General features: G+C 42.4%; 1 protein-coding gene across 2 annotated transcripts in view; it reads right to left on the bottom strand.

The window, feature by feature from the left end:
• The window catches only part of RAD54B (RAD54 homolog B), a 124,060-nt gene that overhangs the window by 20,076 nt on the left and 89,898 nt on the right, over positions 1 to 14,086 (bottom strand). For both annotated transcript variants that reach the window (XM_048841216.2, XM_048841217.2), the window contains exons 7-9: positions 13,048 to 13,273; positions 8,492 to 8,699; positions 2,549 to 2,688 (exon numbers count right to left, since the gene is read on the bottom strand). In XM_048841216.2, the coding sequence (XP_048697173.2) occupies positions 2,549 to 2,688; positions 8,492 to 8,699; positions 13,048 to 13,273 (574 nt within the window). The remainder of the gene's footprint in view (positions 1 to 2,548; positions 2,689 to 8,491; positions 8,700 to 13,047; positions 13,274 to 14,086) is intronic.

Raw genomic sequence — 14,086 nt, 5'->3', positions numbered from 1 at the left:
CATACTTCCCCTTCCTACTCCTTCACTGCTGCATGGAGCTTGCCCAGAGCAGGGAGCAAAGCTGACAGGTGGGAGATGGCTCCTGGTTGCAGGGATGTTGCAAGTCATCCCTCCCCTGGCTGTGCTAAACTGGGACCTCAGGCACTGTCCCTCCCTGCAGGTTGGTGCTTGGTCCCTGCTCTGCTCTCTGGCCCCTCCTACCCTTCCTGCATGTGCAGGAATACCTGGGCTGCGTGCACTGTGAGGGCAGTGAGTGGGAACCAGACCCAAAACTTCCCTGCAGCCTTCCGAGGATCCCTTATCCTTGCCTCGTGGGGTGCGGTGGGGGCAGAGATAATTGATCCCCGGGGGTAGCTGAAGCACACTCCACCCCAAGCCCTGGGAGTGCACTTCACCACTCCGCAGCCAGCAACACCCAGGCTGGGGTGTGAGTTTGTGTTTTTCCTCTGATACCTTCATTTTATGTCAAACTTCAAAACAAACAGACAAAAATAAATAAAAAAACAACCAAACAAAAAACCCCTCCATTGAATATCCCATTTTAAAAATTAAGAATCGCAAAGTTTCATTTTAATAGTTTGACTGCCCTGGAGACTGATATCCAGATGCACATGGGCATTTTTCTGCCACTGTAACTCAGCCTAGACCTGGAGAGCCCAAGTTTCAGATTGGATGGTAGTTCAGTATAAAGCCTTCTCAAACTGCCATCATTCTACTGAGACGGTCACCAAAGGAGCTAATGATGCAGTTTATGTACTCATGGGCTCCTTATGGGCACCTGAGTCCCATCAATAGCACCACCACAGTTGGGAAACAGGGTGGGCAGTAGGGTTTTCCCACAGTGCACCGCGTTCCTAGGGCTAGATACTGGGGCTGAGGAGTGCTCTTGGCACTTTGGGATATGTTTACTTTGACTTGGGTCTGTGCACTGCAGTGTGGATGCCAGAGCCCTAGGTTTGAGCACAGGTCAGAAAATTCTTAACCTAGGTATAAAAAAAAAAAAAGAAAAAAGAAAAAAAAGGAATGTAGACGCTCAAGTCCAGGGTTCCCTGAAACAGGTCAGCTGACTCAAGTCCCACTAACCTTAGGCTTACATTGCTGTGTAAACATAGCCACAGAGCTGTTCCTTAGGTCTGGGAAAAGTACTCAGTGTCACATCTAAATATAGATTCATAGAACTGTAGGACTAGAAGGGACCTCAAGAGCTCAATCCAGTCACCTGCACTCATGGCAGGACTAAATATTGTTGCAATAAGCCATAAATCCAGTGTTTTATTATAACAGGCAAACTGGCTTATTACAACGATCTGTAACCCACTAACTCCCCTTTTTGTCCTATGACTACAGGGGTGTTAACAGGCCATTTCACCTTGAATGGTCTCTTAGAATATGTCCTAACTACTTGGGCTAAACTATCTGTTTGATCTCTTATTTAACTGTGACACTGAATACCTTTCCCAGACCTGACCTCTGAGTAGTTCAAAAGCTTGTCTCTCTCACTAAGGGTATGTCTACACTGCAAAGCTTTTGTGCAACAAATTATACCATTTTTATTAAAGTGCTGGAATTAAATTGCTGTTGTGTGTCCACACTGTACTCCTTGTGATGCTGGAGCGCATCCACATTAGCAGCTTTTGCAACAGCAAAGAGAGCAGTGCATTGTGGTAGCTATCCCACTGTGCAACTGGCAGTAGGGTGCTTTGGGAAGGGTTTGCAATGCCTCATGGGGCAGGCACAGCATCACATGATGCAGGTTTCCCAATCCCATAGTTCCATGGGCATCCTACTACATTGCCTGCTGCTTTTCAACTGAAGTGGAGGGGGGAGTGTGTGTGACAGGGAGTGTGTGTGTGTCTGTGTATGTGTATTGGGTTGTGGCGGGGGGAAGAGACTGTGTTTTGGTGGACAGAGACTGTGTCAGCATGCTGTCTTGTAAGTTCAGACAGTGGCAGGAAGCAACCAGTCCTGAGGCAGGCAGCCAGAGTTCATAACAATGAGCAGAGTGGCAACTTGCGGGATTATGGGACACTTCCGGAGGCCAATTACAGTGCTGAAAGCAATTGATGTGTTTACACTGGCAATGCAGCGCAGGAGCATCTGTGCTGTAAGCCTTACGACTCTCGTTGAGGTGGTTTTTTTGCAACACTGCAACTGAGGAGTTTCTGCACACTAAGTGGCTTGGCAGCGCGTACTCCTCGGGAGTTACATCGCAGAAAGCTGCTTTACTGTGCAGTAACTTGCCAGTGTAGACAAGGCCTAATAGAAGTTGATCCAATAAAAGATATTACCTCTCCCACCTTGTCTGACATAAAAGAAAGAAATGCCCAGAGAAGTCGTGCTTTGAGTATTACATGAACTTACTTATGTTTTGATACTGGAATTTTCAGAGGAGCCCAAGGGAATTAGGCTTGTTTGAAAATCTCAGCCACAGGCTATGCATTGAAGAAGAAAAACAGTCTAAATTACATTTGACTCTCTAGAAGATGAATTTCTAACTCTCCTTATGAATTATATTCAATGACTGAATTCTTGTTTTTAAATGATGTACCTTTGTTGCTGAAGGCTCTCGGGACCGAATAATAGGCTCCTCATATATTTTTCTGTATGTGGACAAAGAACCAAGTATTCCTGGATTTACAAACTCTATTAATGCGTAAAATTCTTGCAGGTCATTTTGTATTGGAGTGCCTAGGTGAAGAAAAAATATTTAAATATGTACTTTTACACATTTAAGAGTTTTTTTTTCCTTGAAATTGATAGTAAGTATAATTGCTAAATACAACAGAGTTTAAAGTTGACAATAATAGTAAGAACTTTGAAGTTCTTAATTAGCTATTGTATCCTGACTGATTAGATTGTATATCTAGTTATTGTGACTCAACTAATCATGAATTTGAAATCTTGTTTTCTTATTTAGCGCTTTTCTTTTTCCGTTTTGAAGAAATATGACAGATACTTACCTGTAACTGGAGGTTCTTTGAGATGTGTGGTCTCTATCTGTATTTCACCCGTGGGTACACATGTATTCAATGCTCTTGAGACAAGAGATTTCTATCAAGTAGTATCCTTTAGTTCATGCCAGCACAGTTGCTCCCCTCATGCACCACTTAAACTGAGAATTTAAGGGGTGGACAGACCAACGTCTCTCTAGTTCCTTCTCTTACCCTGAAACAGATAAGATCTGAAACAGAGGGAAGACAGACACGTACTGGAATACAGATTGGGACCACACATCTCAAAGAACCTCCAATTACAGCTAAGTAACCTCAATTTCTTCAAGTGGTGGTCCCTATGTATATTCCAAACGTTGGTGATTGATAAGCAATATTCAAACAGCAGGAGGTACACGAATGCAGCTGATATACAGTGTATAATACTGCTGCCCCAACAGCTGCATCTGCAGAAGAGGCCTGAATTAAAGGGTAATGTTCCGTGAAGCATGAACAGAATTTCAGATTGCTGCCTGTCATATGTCCAGTATAAGTGCTTCTTGAAGAGATGCTATCGAGGTTACCTGTGCTCTAGTGGAATAGACCTTTACCCCCACTGGGGGAAGAATATACACCAGCTGATGAGAAAGAATGATATAGCCGGAGACCCACTTCAAGAGTCTCTGAGCAGATAACGCTTGTCCCTTCAATCAGTCTGCTATAGCGACAAATAGTCTAGGAATTTTCCTAACTGGTTTAGTTCTTTGCAGATAGAACACTAAAGCCTGCTTGACATTGAGAGAGAGAAGTCTCATCTCTTCTCATTGGAAGCATGAGATTTTGAAAAGAATACCAGCAGGTGAATAGGCTGATTTATGTGTAACTCAGAAATTATCTTAGGCATGATTTTCAGGAAGAGGCAAAGGGAAACCTTCTCCCTCTGAAATGTGATATATGGTGGGTCATCCACAAGTGCTCCCAGTTCACTCACCCTTCTGGCTGATGTGATGGTGACTAGGAAGGAGACCTTCATGGACAGGTGGGACATGGAACACATGGCTAACAGTTCAAAGCGTGATCTGGTAAGTATTGGGAGTACAAGATGGAGATCTCATTGCAGTGCTGGTTTCTCCCCAGGGGAGAAGGTCCTAATGAGACCTTTCAGGGATCTGACTGTTTGGGGTGAGTACAAATTGGAGAAAGTCCCAAGGAGAGCAACAAAAATTATTAAAGGCCTAGAAAACATGACCTATGAGGAAAAACTGAAAAAACTGGGTTTGTTTAGTCTGTAGAAGAGAATACTGAGAGGGGACATGATAATAGTTTTCAAGTACATACAAGATTGTTAGAAGAGAGACGGTGAAAAATTGTTCTCCTTAACCTCTGAGGCTAGGACAAGAAGCAATAGGCTTAAATTGCAGCAAGGGAGGGTGAGGTTGGACATTAGGAAAAACTTCCTATCAGGATAGTTAAGCACTAGAACAAATTGCCTAGGGAGGTTGTGGAATCTCTGTCATTGTCTAACCTGCTCTTAAAAACCTCCAAACACCTGTCAGGAATAGCCTAGTTATTTGTTAGTCCTGCCTTGAATGCAGGGGACTGGACTAGATGACCTATTGAGGTCCCTTCCAGTCCTATACTTCTATAATTTTATCGTTCTACCAAAGGATGAAAGGCACTGGTGGCTGCTAAATGGACCCACAGGGAGCTAAAAGGAAGATCCGATGTCTTGAGGATGAGGAAATAGTCTGTCATAGCACAAATACCCACTTTTTCTGGGGACAACTGGTTCTGTTGTATCTAAGTAGAGAAATGTCTCTATTTAGCTAGACAGAATTTTCTGATGGAGCATTACTGCTTTGATTGGGAATAGTCTGAACAGCCTCTGAACGTGGATGCTCTAGGTATGACACCCATCCAAAAACCAGGCTGTGAGGTGAAGAGAATCTGAGTTGGCATGTTTGATCTTACTGAATTAACAATTCGAGAAGGTTCAGATGCTTATGAGAAAATGGGTAAAAGATCTGGGAAACTAGAACGGTCTATGCAAGTTAGATGTGATGAGAATGACTCGAGCTTTGTTGTGATGAATCTTTCACAAAACCTGTAATAGCGGTGTGATGGAACGAAAGGTGTATCTCAGGTGGTCTGTCCAAGACAACAAAAGGGCATCACTCCTGGAGTCCCAGCTTAGTGCTGCTCTGGAGCACGTTATGTTGAAGTTCTTGTTCATCTGGGAGGCAAACAGGTCCCAAGATGGCATTCCTCACTGGGTGAAGATTTCATTCAGGACAGAATGGTGTTCACAGTCTGTGAAGAAGTGCTTCCTAATTTTGTCCACTAGAGAGTTCTGCATATCTGTCAGGTATGTTGCCGAGACCATGATGTGGTTTCCTGCTGCACCAGTTCCATAAATTGATTGCCTTTATAGGGCGAAGAGATTTCACTCCACCATGTTTGTTATACAGAAGATGGTCATCATGTTGTCTGAAATTATCTACATATGATGGGACTGTATAAGTGGGAGGAAGGCATTGCAGCAGTGCTTAATTTGTAATGAAAGAGGTGCCAGGGTCAAGCAATTTTTTTTCTTTCATAACTGATGTGGCAAGCCCAGAGGTGCTGAGGCTATGAACTGCCAAACCTAGATGTGCCAGGGCTGGCACAAATTAAACACTGAATTACAGGCTAGGCAGACAGTCTTTAATTCTAGGAGACTGATATGCATCCTGGCCTCTCAAGGAGTCGTCATACCTTGTGTCCTGTCCACATGGGCTGTGCATCTATGAGGGATGCGTCCACAATTACGGTTGTGTTGGGTATGGGTGGAAGGAAAGGGACTTTGAAACACACTTGTTCCACATTCATTCACCATACAAGAGAAGCTGTAACCTTGCCAGGGACTGTTACTTGTATTTATGCTGTCTCTGTTTGGTGAGTAAATAGACTGGAGTCAGTCCTGTAGACAACGAAGGTGAAGCCTGGTGAACAGTGTTACACAGGTACATGAGGCCATGTAGCTTGGTAGGGGAAGATTGGACCTTGACTGTGGTTTGAAGTTTGAGGGTGATTTGGCTTATCAGGCTGTTTCTGACCTGGAATCTGTCCATAGGGAGGTAGACCTTTGATGAGGCTGAGACTACAGTCGCTCTTATAAAGCCCATGATTTTTGCAGGAGTCAAGGTAGATTATTTTCCATTTACACAGACTCCCAAGCATGCCAGAAGACGGAGTAAGGATAGGGTCGCCAACTGGACCTCCTGATTGGATCTGCCCATTAGGAGTCAATTGTCCAGGTACAGGAAAATGGTACAGCTGTTCTGCCTCATCTGGGCTGCCACCACTGAGAGGATCGAAATGAGGACCCTGGGCGCTGTCGCCAGCATGAATGGGAGTACTCTGAACAGGTAGTACTCTTGTTCTACCAGAAATCTGAGGAACCTTTTGTGGGATGGATGAATGTCCCGATGAAAGTAAGCACCTTTCATGTCGGGAGCCTCACACCATGTGCTCTTCTCTAGGGAGGGGATTATTGATGCCAGCACGAGCAAGCAGAATTTGGATTTGCAAATAAAGATATTCAGCTGATTTTTCTTGGGATCTATGAAATTTTAGGAGTAGAATCCTTTCCTTGGATATTGAGGTGGCACTTCCTCTGTAGCTCCATGTTGTAGGAGAGTGTCCACCTCCAGACAGAGGCTCTCCTTGTGAGAATGGTCTCTGAAGAAGGGCTGGGAAAGGGATTTGTGCAGCTGAGGGGAGAGAAACTCAATGGTGTAGCCGGAGTGGATGATCTCGATACTTACTTGTTTGTTGTTACTGCCCTCCAGCTGTGGAGCAAAAGGATGAGGCACCCATCAAAAGTTTGAGAGGCAGTAGGGAATGGCATCAATAGTGGTACATGGTTCTGAAGCATCCCATCAAAAGTAACCCCTGGATGGTGGGTGAGGCTGAGCAGCTGTGGTTCAGGTGGAGGAAGCTGTATATCTAAGTCTTCGTACCCTTTGACATTTACATGGCGGCTCATAAAGGTGCTGGAGATAAAACAGCTGAGGAAAAGATCTTGGCTTATTTACCTGTTTTGAAAGATGATGCGAAAATAGCTTTGGACAGAGAATTTGGACTCAGGCCATGGGGTGGGGAGAAGGAACTGAAAAGGCATTGGTCTGCACTGCCCTTTATACCCTGAGCATGGAGCATGAGGAACAACTGTACAGGCACGGATAAATGGAAACTACTTGCCAGAAATTTCTGGTCTTAGGTACATGGAGCGCATATGTACCCACACATGAAATCCACATACAGACCAGCACTTGAGAACTATTTGTTCTGTTTCAGATTGTGTGTTCCTAGGGGAAAAAAAAGAGTGAAGACTGTAGCTTCATTTGCAAGGTTATTCTTATTTTGAACAAATGCAGCAGTATCTCCTGCAACAAGTTAGGTTTTAGCTGTTCGCAATAGAGTACAAGGGCTTCTCTCCAGGCTGACAGTTTAACTTTAACACAATACAAAATACTAAGAAACCAGAAATATTTTTTAAATCTTCTTTTAATTTTAATTCTCCCTCCTGCAAAGTTCCTATTATGCAATAGTCCCTCCAAACTTAGATGGTCTAAATGGAGGTCTTTCTGATATGTAATCAATGTTGCTCTAGGCATCAACCAGAAGTCAACAGAGCGCAACATTAATAGATTAATAGTTTCATGGATTTTAAGGCTACATGGGACCACTAGATCATCTGTTCCGACCCCTGTATTGACCCTAATAACTTGTGTTTGACCAAAGCATATCTTTGAAAGACATAGACATCAAGAGATGGAGAATCCATCACTACCCTTGCTAGTTTGTTCCAATGGTTAAATCACCCTGAGGCAGAGCAGTGTTTCCAGCTAGGGATCAGAGCCCACGTCTTGTCAACACAAAAAAGTTGTATGATTTAACTAAAATGGTGATGAAACTGATTTAGGTTAATTGGTGCAGTCCTAAGTTCCCTCTAAGCTGCGTGACCGTATGGCTGATTATTAAGTCCCGCGCCACGGCTCAGGGCTGCGGTGGCGAGAGGCACCCCTCCCCACCAGCCCCTGTGCGGACCTGCCCCGGACTTGCTGTGGCCAGGGGAAAGGAGTTCCTCCCTCGGCCCGGCCAGGTCCAGGCCCGCCAGAGCTTCCGGGGAGAGGAGCCCCTCCCTCAGCCCGGCACCGCCCAGCCCAGCCCCACTGAAGTTGCCGCGGCTGGGGAGATGCGCCTTTCCCCCTGCCCCGAGCTGCTGAAGCGAGAGAGGGCTGGGGGGAGTCCTCTCGCCCCAATCCCAGAGCCCACATCTCTCCCGCACCCCAGTCCCCTAGTTTCTCTTCAAATTCTTTTTTAGCCTGCCTAATTATACTTTTACACTTGACTCGCCAGAGTTTATGCTGATTTCTAAAAAAACACTATAAAAACAATACCTCTGATAATGTTGCCAAAATTTTCATACTTGTATAACTTGCAACTTTCTTTCACATACTCACCGAAGTTAGCTCTTTTAGTCTAGCTATAAAATAGGCTATTTGTAATATACTGACCAGTCAGGATAATTCTTCTCTCACAGGACAGACTGAGGAGGGCTGTAGCTGTCTTAATGGAGCTGTTTTTCAAACGATGTCCCTCATCGCAGATTAGGAGGTTAAACTCTATAGTTTGAATTTGGTCCAAGGTGCGCAGCAGCATCTCATAACTGATTATCAGAACTGCATGAAGTGGGGAATTGATGAACTCTTCTACTTTGTTATCCTGTAGAGCATAAATAAAAGTTGCATTCTCACAGCCAATTCTCTTTGGAGCTCCTCAACCCTGTTCCCCGATTCTCTGGTTTCAGGTGGAATTTCTGTTGCCTGACGAGAGCCCTGCACGGATACAAAATTTGCAGAGATCTGCAGATTTGCAGGGCTCTAGATATAAAATTTGGATATGCATCTATCCACGATCAGCAAACATGTTCCGTGGAGAACTGCAGGGCCCTTGTACAACATGAGTCATTCCCCACCTCCCTATGGGGCTTGGACTACTTCTTCCCTCTTAATTTGCAAAAGAAATATGGGAATCCGACATGGCAATACAGAATACTACTACCACGCTGCTGGGCAGCTCACTGTTCTTCGAGTACACCAAGTCTACTAAAGCACATTACTGTGAAGGTGAAAACTACAGACCTGATGTAACAGCTACTTAACCCTGGTGTTGTGAGTAAGTTTCAAATTGATAATTGTAATGGAGATAATGAAAAAGCCTAAGAGACTCCCAGTACATTTATGGTGGGATCACAAGATGCAGTAGACACCAATTTATACTGTGATCTTGTAATAAATTTGCCACATTCTGTTTACCTCTTTCAGTTCAATCAAATAGTCCTCACTCTGTTATGAGCCACATAACATTGCTAACCTTAGGAGAGCATAGCTAGCATGCACAAGTTACGGCAGCATAGAAGCTGGGGAGACAGAGAATCAGGGATGCATAACCAGCTCCTTGACAGCACTCCTGCTCTGTTGTATCCAGCAGAGACGCTACCCCAAAATATTTTACTGACAGTCAGAAAAAAGCTATGGGGCCTATTGTTTTGAACCTTTAATGCCTTTTTCCTTCAGAAGGCATCAACATATATGTTTAACTCATGTTTACTTTTTGCTTTGGTCTCTTTCCTTAGTTACTTATTTCAAGGTATAGAAATAAAGAAAAGTGATAATTGAGTCTGAGCAGCATGGGAAAATCAGAGGTTTTAGATCTTGAAAGCAGCACTGGGGTACTAAATCAAACAAAAGTTCAATATAATACAAGAAAGTTTTTGCCAGATTAGATGGTTAAAAGTAGTCGCATTTGCACATACGACTTACAAAATGACAACACACCTTTTTATTTAAATCCTTGCACCATACCTATTTGATTGTCCATAGAAATCATTCAACAAGCCATAGACTAGCCAAAGGCTTATGATCTCTATATGTCAAAAATTAAGAAATATATGGACAAAAATCATTGCAACAAGAGACTTTTCAGCCCAAAGCCACTTAATAGAACAGTCTACTTTATATCCCAAGTAGCTCATTTAGCAGTTAATATTAACTACACTATTAATACTTGCCATGCTAATATCCCACAGTCAACCACCTCAAATCCTTCAGTGCACCTCTCTACTTGAAAACCCAAGAGATCAGTCTTGCAGCATCACCTAAAAGGTGAACACATTTTCCAATGAGCTCTCCCAAAAAAGGGATGCTTGATACAGATAGTTAAGATGGTCCAAAGCAAGGGATGGTTTCTTCAGTAGAGCCCTAACAATTGTTTTCTTAAAGGAAGCCAAAATCCTTTCTTCCTGGAGGGAGGTGATGATAATCTCCACCATGAGTTAGGCTGTACTTCCCTGCTGGCCTTCTCCAACTGAAAAGAACATGGCTCAACCCATAACCTGCAGCCTGAAGGTCCCTCAACACTCCAGAATTTTTAAAATTATGTTTTTTGCTTCCAGTCAAAGCTCAGTTACCAGAGACAGACAACTCAGTCTGGATCCAAGTGATCTGATCCACTGAGTTAGCAACCCTATTTATTCATTACCCCAATCACATGATTTGCTATGGTCATATATAATGGGTATATGAAGATGAACTATGGAATTAACAATATTCTTTGCAATCATTTCAAAACATTCATTCATCCTCTCAACATTTCTGTAAGGTAGGTAGCTATTATAACCCCGTGTAATGGATCATTCTGGCCCTTTAAGCCTAGGTACTATACATGCTGCCTTCTCTCTCAGAAGAGGGGAGATGTTGATGGGAGAAGGAAGACAAAACCAGAACACTGAGCTCTCGCTATGAAAGCGTATAAGTGGCAGCTTCACGAAGAGCAGATTGGGATAGAAGAAGAGTTCTGTGTGTGGCAGAAGAGCCAGAGCTGAGTATGAACTTTTAGGCTGTAATGATGGACTTTATTTTGAGGACTGTCTTGAGTGGTTTCTATTATTTAACCAATCCCAGACGTGGTGTGTATCAGTGTGTTAGCCACAAGACTATATTAAAGTTTTAAGGGGTTCTAAAGAGGGGAACCAGAGGCAGGCTGAAGAAGAGCCTTCACCAGACATGAGGGGCAATCAGGAGGCGGCTGCCCCGATTTTACAGATGCAAACACTGAGATGAAAAGTTTAAGTGACTTGCCCAAAGCTACACATGGAGCAATTGCCAGTTAGTATGAGATCTCCACAGTTCCTGGTTCCCACTCCTGTACACTGAACACACATCTCTTGGCACCGGTTCAATGGGCATTGAAGTCAATAGAAGCCTTTCCACTGATTTCAGTGAAGTTTAAATGAAAAACATCTCAGTGACTCAAGTAGCACAAACTTTCATTATTAATTATTATTATTGTAGGTGTTTTGCTTTTTAAAATACTAGTAGTAGTATTCTGGAAACTGATAATGACAACACTCCCTCAAATTTATATTTCATACAATCCAGCAACATGGATTAATGAAACCTGCTTGGCTATAAAATAGAACCTTTAAGTCAGAGCCTTCATTTTGTCAGCAAAGTTCTGTATGGGTCATTTGTGATTTAACAAAACTATCCCTTGATCAAGTTTCAACATTAAGTAGAAATTAATGTACTTGTTTTAAAATTTGATTACTGAAGGATCAAAAGTAGGGCTGAGTGTTTTCATGTATAGGTAAAGAAAACATGCCTGATAACTGTTTGAATTTATTATTTTATATGCAAGAATTTCAAAAGTCTGTGACAAGCTCTTTTTACGTTGTGCTGAAGAAATAATAGTATGATAATTGCCATTCTTCCCTATAAGGTAGAGAGGAAATTACTATTTAAAATACTTCATTATATTGTAGGCAAGTGGTATTGTTATCTCACTTTTGCATGTCAATGTTTTCTTTGCTTTTTAGGGGCCCAATCTTACAAACTGCTGAGTGCTCTCAAATGCCACTGGCTTCAACCAGATGAATAAGAATGTTAGACATATTTAAATGAAAAGGAAAATATGTTGCTGTCACTTTGGGACACATTAATTACCAATAAATTCAATATCCCCCCACCCCAACATTAGTGTTATAATAAAACCCTAACAATTGAGAGAAAATGTGCAACAACCTCTAAATATCTGTTTAGGTAACTATTTTTTTTTTTTTTACGTTACAGTGAATCTTTTTCCACCAAAGCTGCTCTCTCAAGAACTAACACAGCTGATCATTTACTTTGCTCAAACTCAGTTACTGCCACATAGACAATTTCTGTCAAATCAGTTCACTTCAGTTCCACATCTTGAAATAAGTTATTCTAAGGAAAGTGATGGAAGCAAAGACAGCATATGAGTTAAACAGACATCTAGATTGGCCTCAGTATGTTCAGCACCATAGCAGGACTGAATGCTAAATAAGTAGAAAAAATAAAAGAGGTACACATCGAAAAAATTAAAAGTTTTGTAAAACATATAAAAACACTTGTAAAAAGAGATTTCATTTCGTCTGAAAGACTCACTATTTCATACAGACCATGAAGGAAGACTGCCAAAAAGGAAGTGTTTAAGGCCATACCTACACTATGGGTGCTACAGTGGCAAAGCTACAGCACTGCAGCTATGCTGCTGAGGTGAATTCTTCACACCCCTAAATGCTGTAGCTATGTCAACTTAACTTTTAAATGTAGATCAGGCCTAACTGTTAATCTATTCGCAACAAATATTAGGTCAAATTTAGAAGACAGCATTCTCTCTGTTACTTCATACAAATACATTTGCAGGGAATTATCAGGTTAAAAAAATATCTTTTTGAAAATAAATTGCCTTATGTTTGTTACAAACAACATGGCAGAGTAATAATAATTATTTTTTGGAGTTTTCTTTTCACTATTTCCCTTCTTTATTTTTTGCATTACTCTAATTTTCGTCAATGAAAGTACACTAGTCAGTTTCTAATCAATTTCACTTTTAGTTTTCATGCATACATTTCCCTCCTGCAATGTTTTGGCTGCAAATACTGAAGACAAATATTTGCTTGTTAAAAAACAGCTTATTTGGAATATTGGATTTCTTTTTTTTTTAATTTTGAGCCAGATTTGACCTTTTTGAATATAAATCTCACCTGATCAACTGTAAACACTTTGATCCTTTCACTTCCCAGCCACTTCTGAAATTCTTTTTTCCAGTTCTTCACCAGACTCCCAGGGGTGACAATCAGTGCCTGCTTTATTATAGGTTTGCATCCATAGAGCCCCTGACGTAGGAGAGTCCAGACAAGCGAAATGCACTGCAATGTTTTTCCTAAACCCATTTCATCAGCAAGAATAGCTCCAAATCTGCCACTTAATCTGTAAGAAATAATTACAATTTAGTAAGGAAAAGGAAACCCTGCAACTATTTGCATTCTCATCTGGCTAATATGTTTTTTTTAAAGTAAATACAAACCTATTTCTTTCTACTATGATCACGCTGTAGTTTTTTATTCAGTTAAATCATTACTAGATTAACATACCGATCATCCAAAATTAGAGATCTTACTTGACTTCTTTCATTATTAAAAATGTTTAAGTAATTTATGTCAAAGCACATGAACACATACCATAAGCAGCCTATAGTATATAAAGCTTATGTAACAACTGTAAAAGTAATATAGTAATTTTTCAACAGAGTGGTACATTGACATACCTTTATACTTGAGTGAAAATTTCTGAAATACCAACCAGCACTGCATTTTGGCTTGGTTTATAGCAGTGATTCTCAACCTATTAATCATTGTGGGCTGCATATTAAGGCCACAATGTGTTACCTGGGCTGCAGATTGAGAACCACAGCACCCCACCACCACACCGTTATGCCCAGTGCCCACAGTCCAAAGATCCCTCCACAGAGCGGGGCAAAGAGCAGAGCCCCAGTGCTGCGGCCGAGTGGCAGGGACCCCGTACCCCTTTGTGTGGTGCTGGGAGGCAGCCCCAAACCGACCCCATCGCCAACCCTGATCCCCGCCAGGCGGGGCCAGACAGCAGCCCTGACCCCAGACCTTGCTGTGTGGGGCCGGGTACAGCCCCGACCCCAACCCCAGACCTTATTGGGCGGGTCCGGGGGGAAGCCCCGACCCGGGGTCCTGATGTGCAGGACTGGGCGGCAGCCCTGACCCCAGACCC

The sequence above is a fragment of the Caretta caretta genome, chromosome 2, assembly GCF_965140235.1.
Source record: "Caretta caretta isolate rCarCar2 chromosome 2, rCarCar1.hap1, whole genome shotgun sequence".
NCBI classification, from domain to species: domain Eukaryota; kingdom Metazoa; phylum Chordata; order Testudines; family Cheloniidae; genus Caretta; species Caretta caretta.
This window is presented reverse-complemented; position numbering and strand designations above follow the sequence as displayed.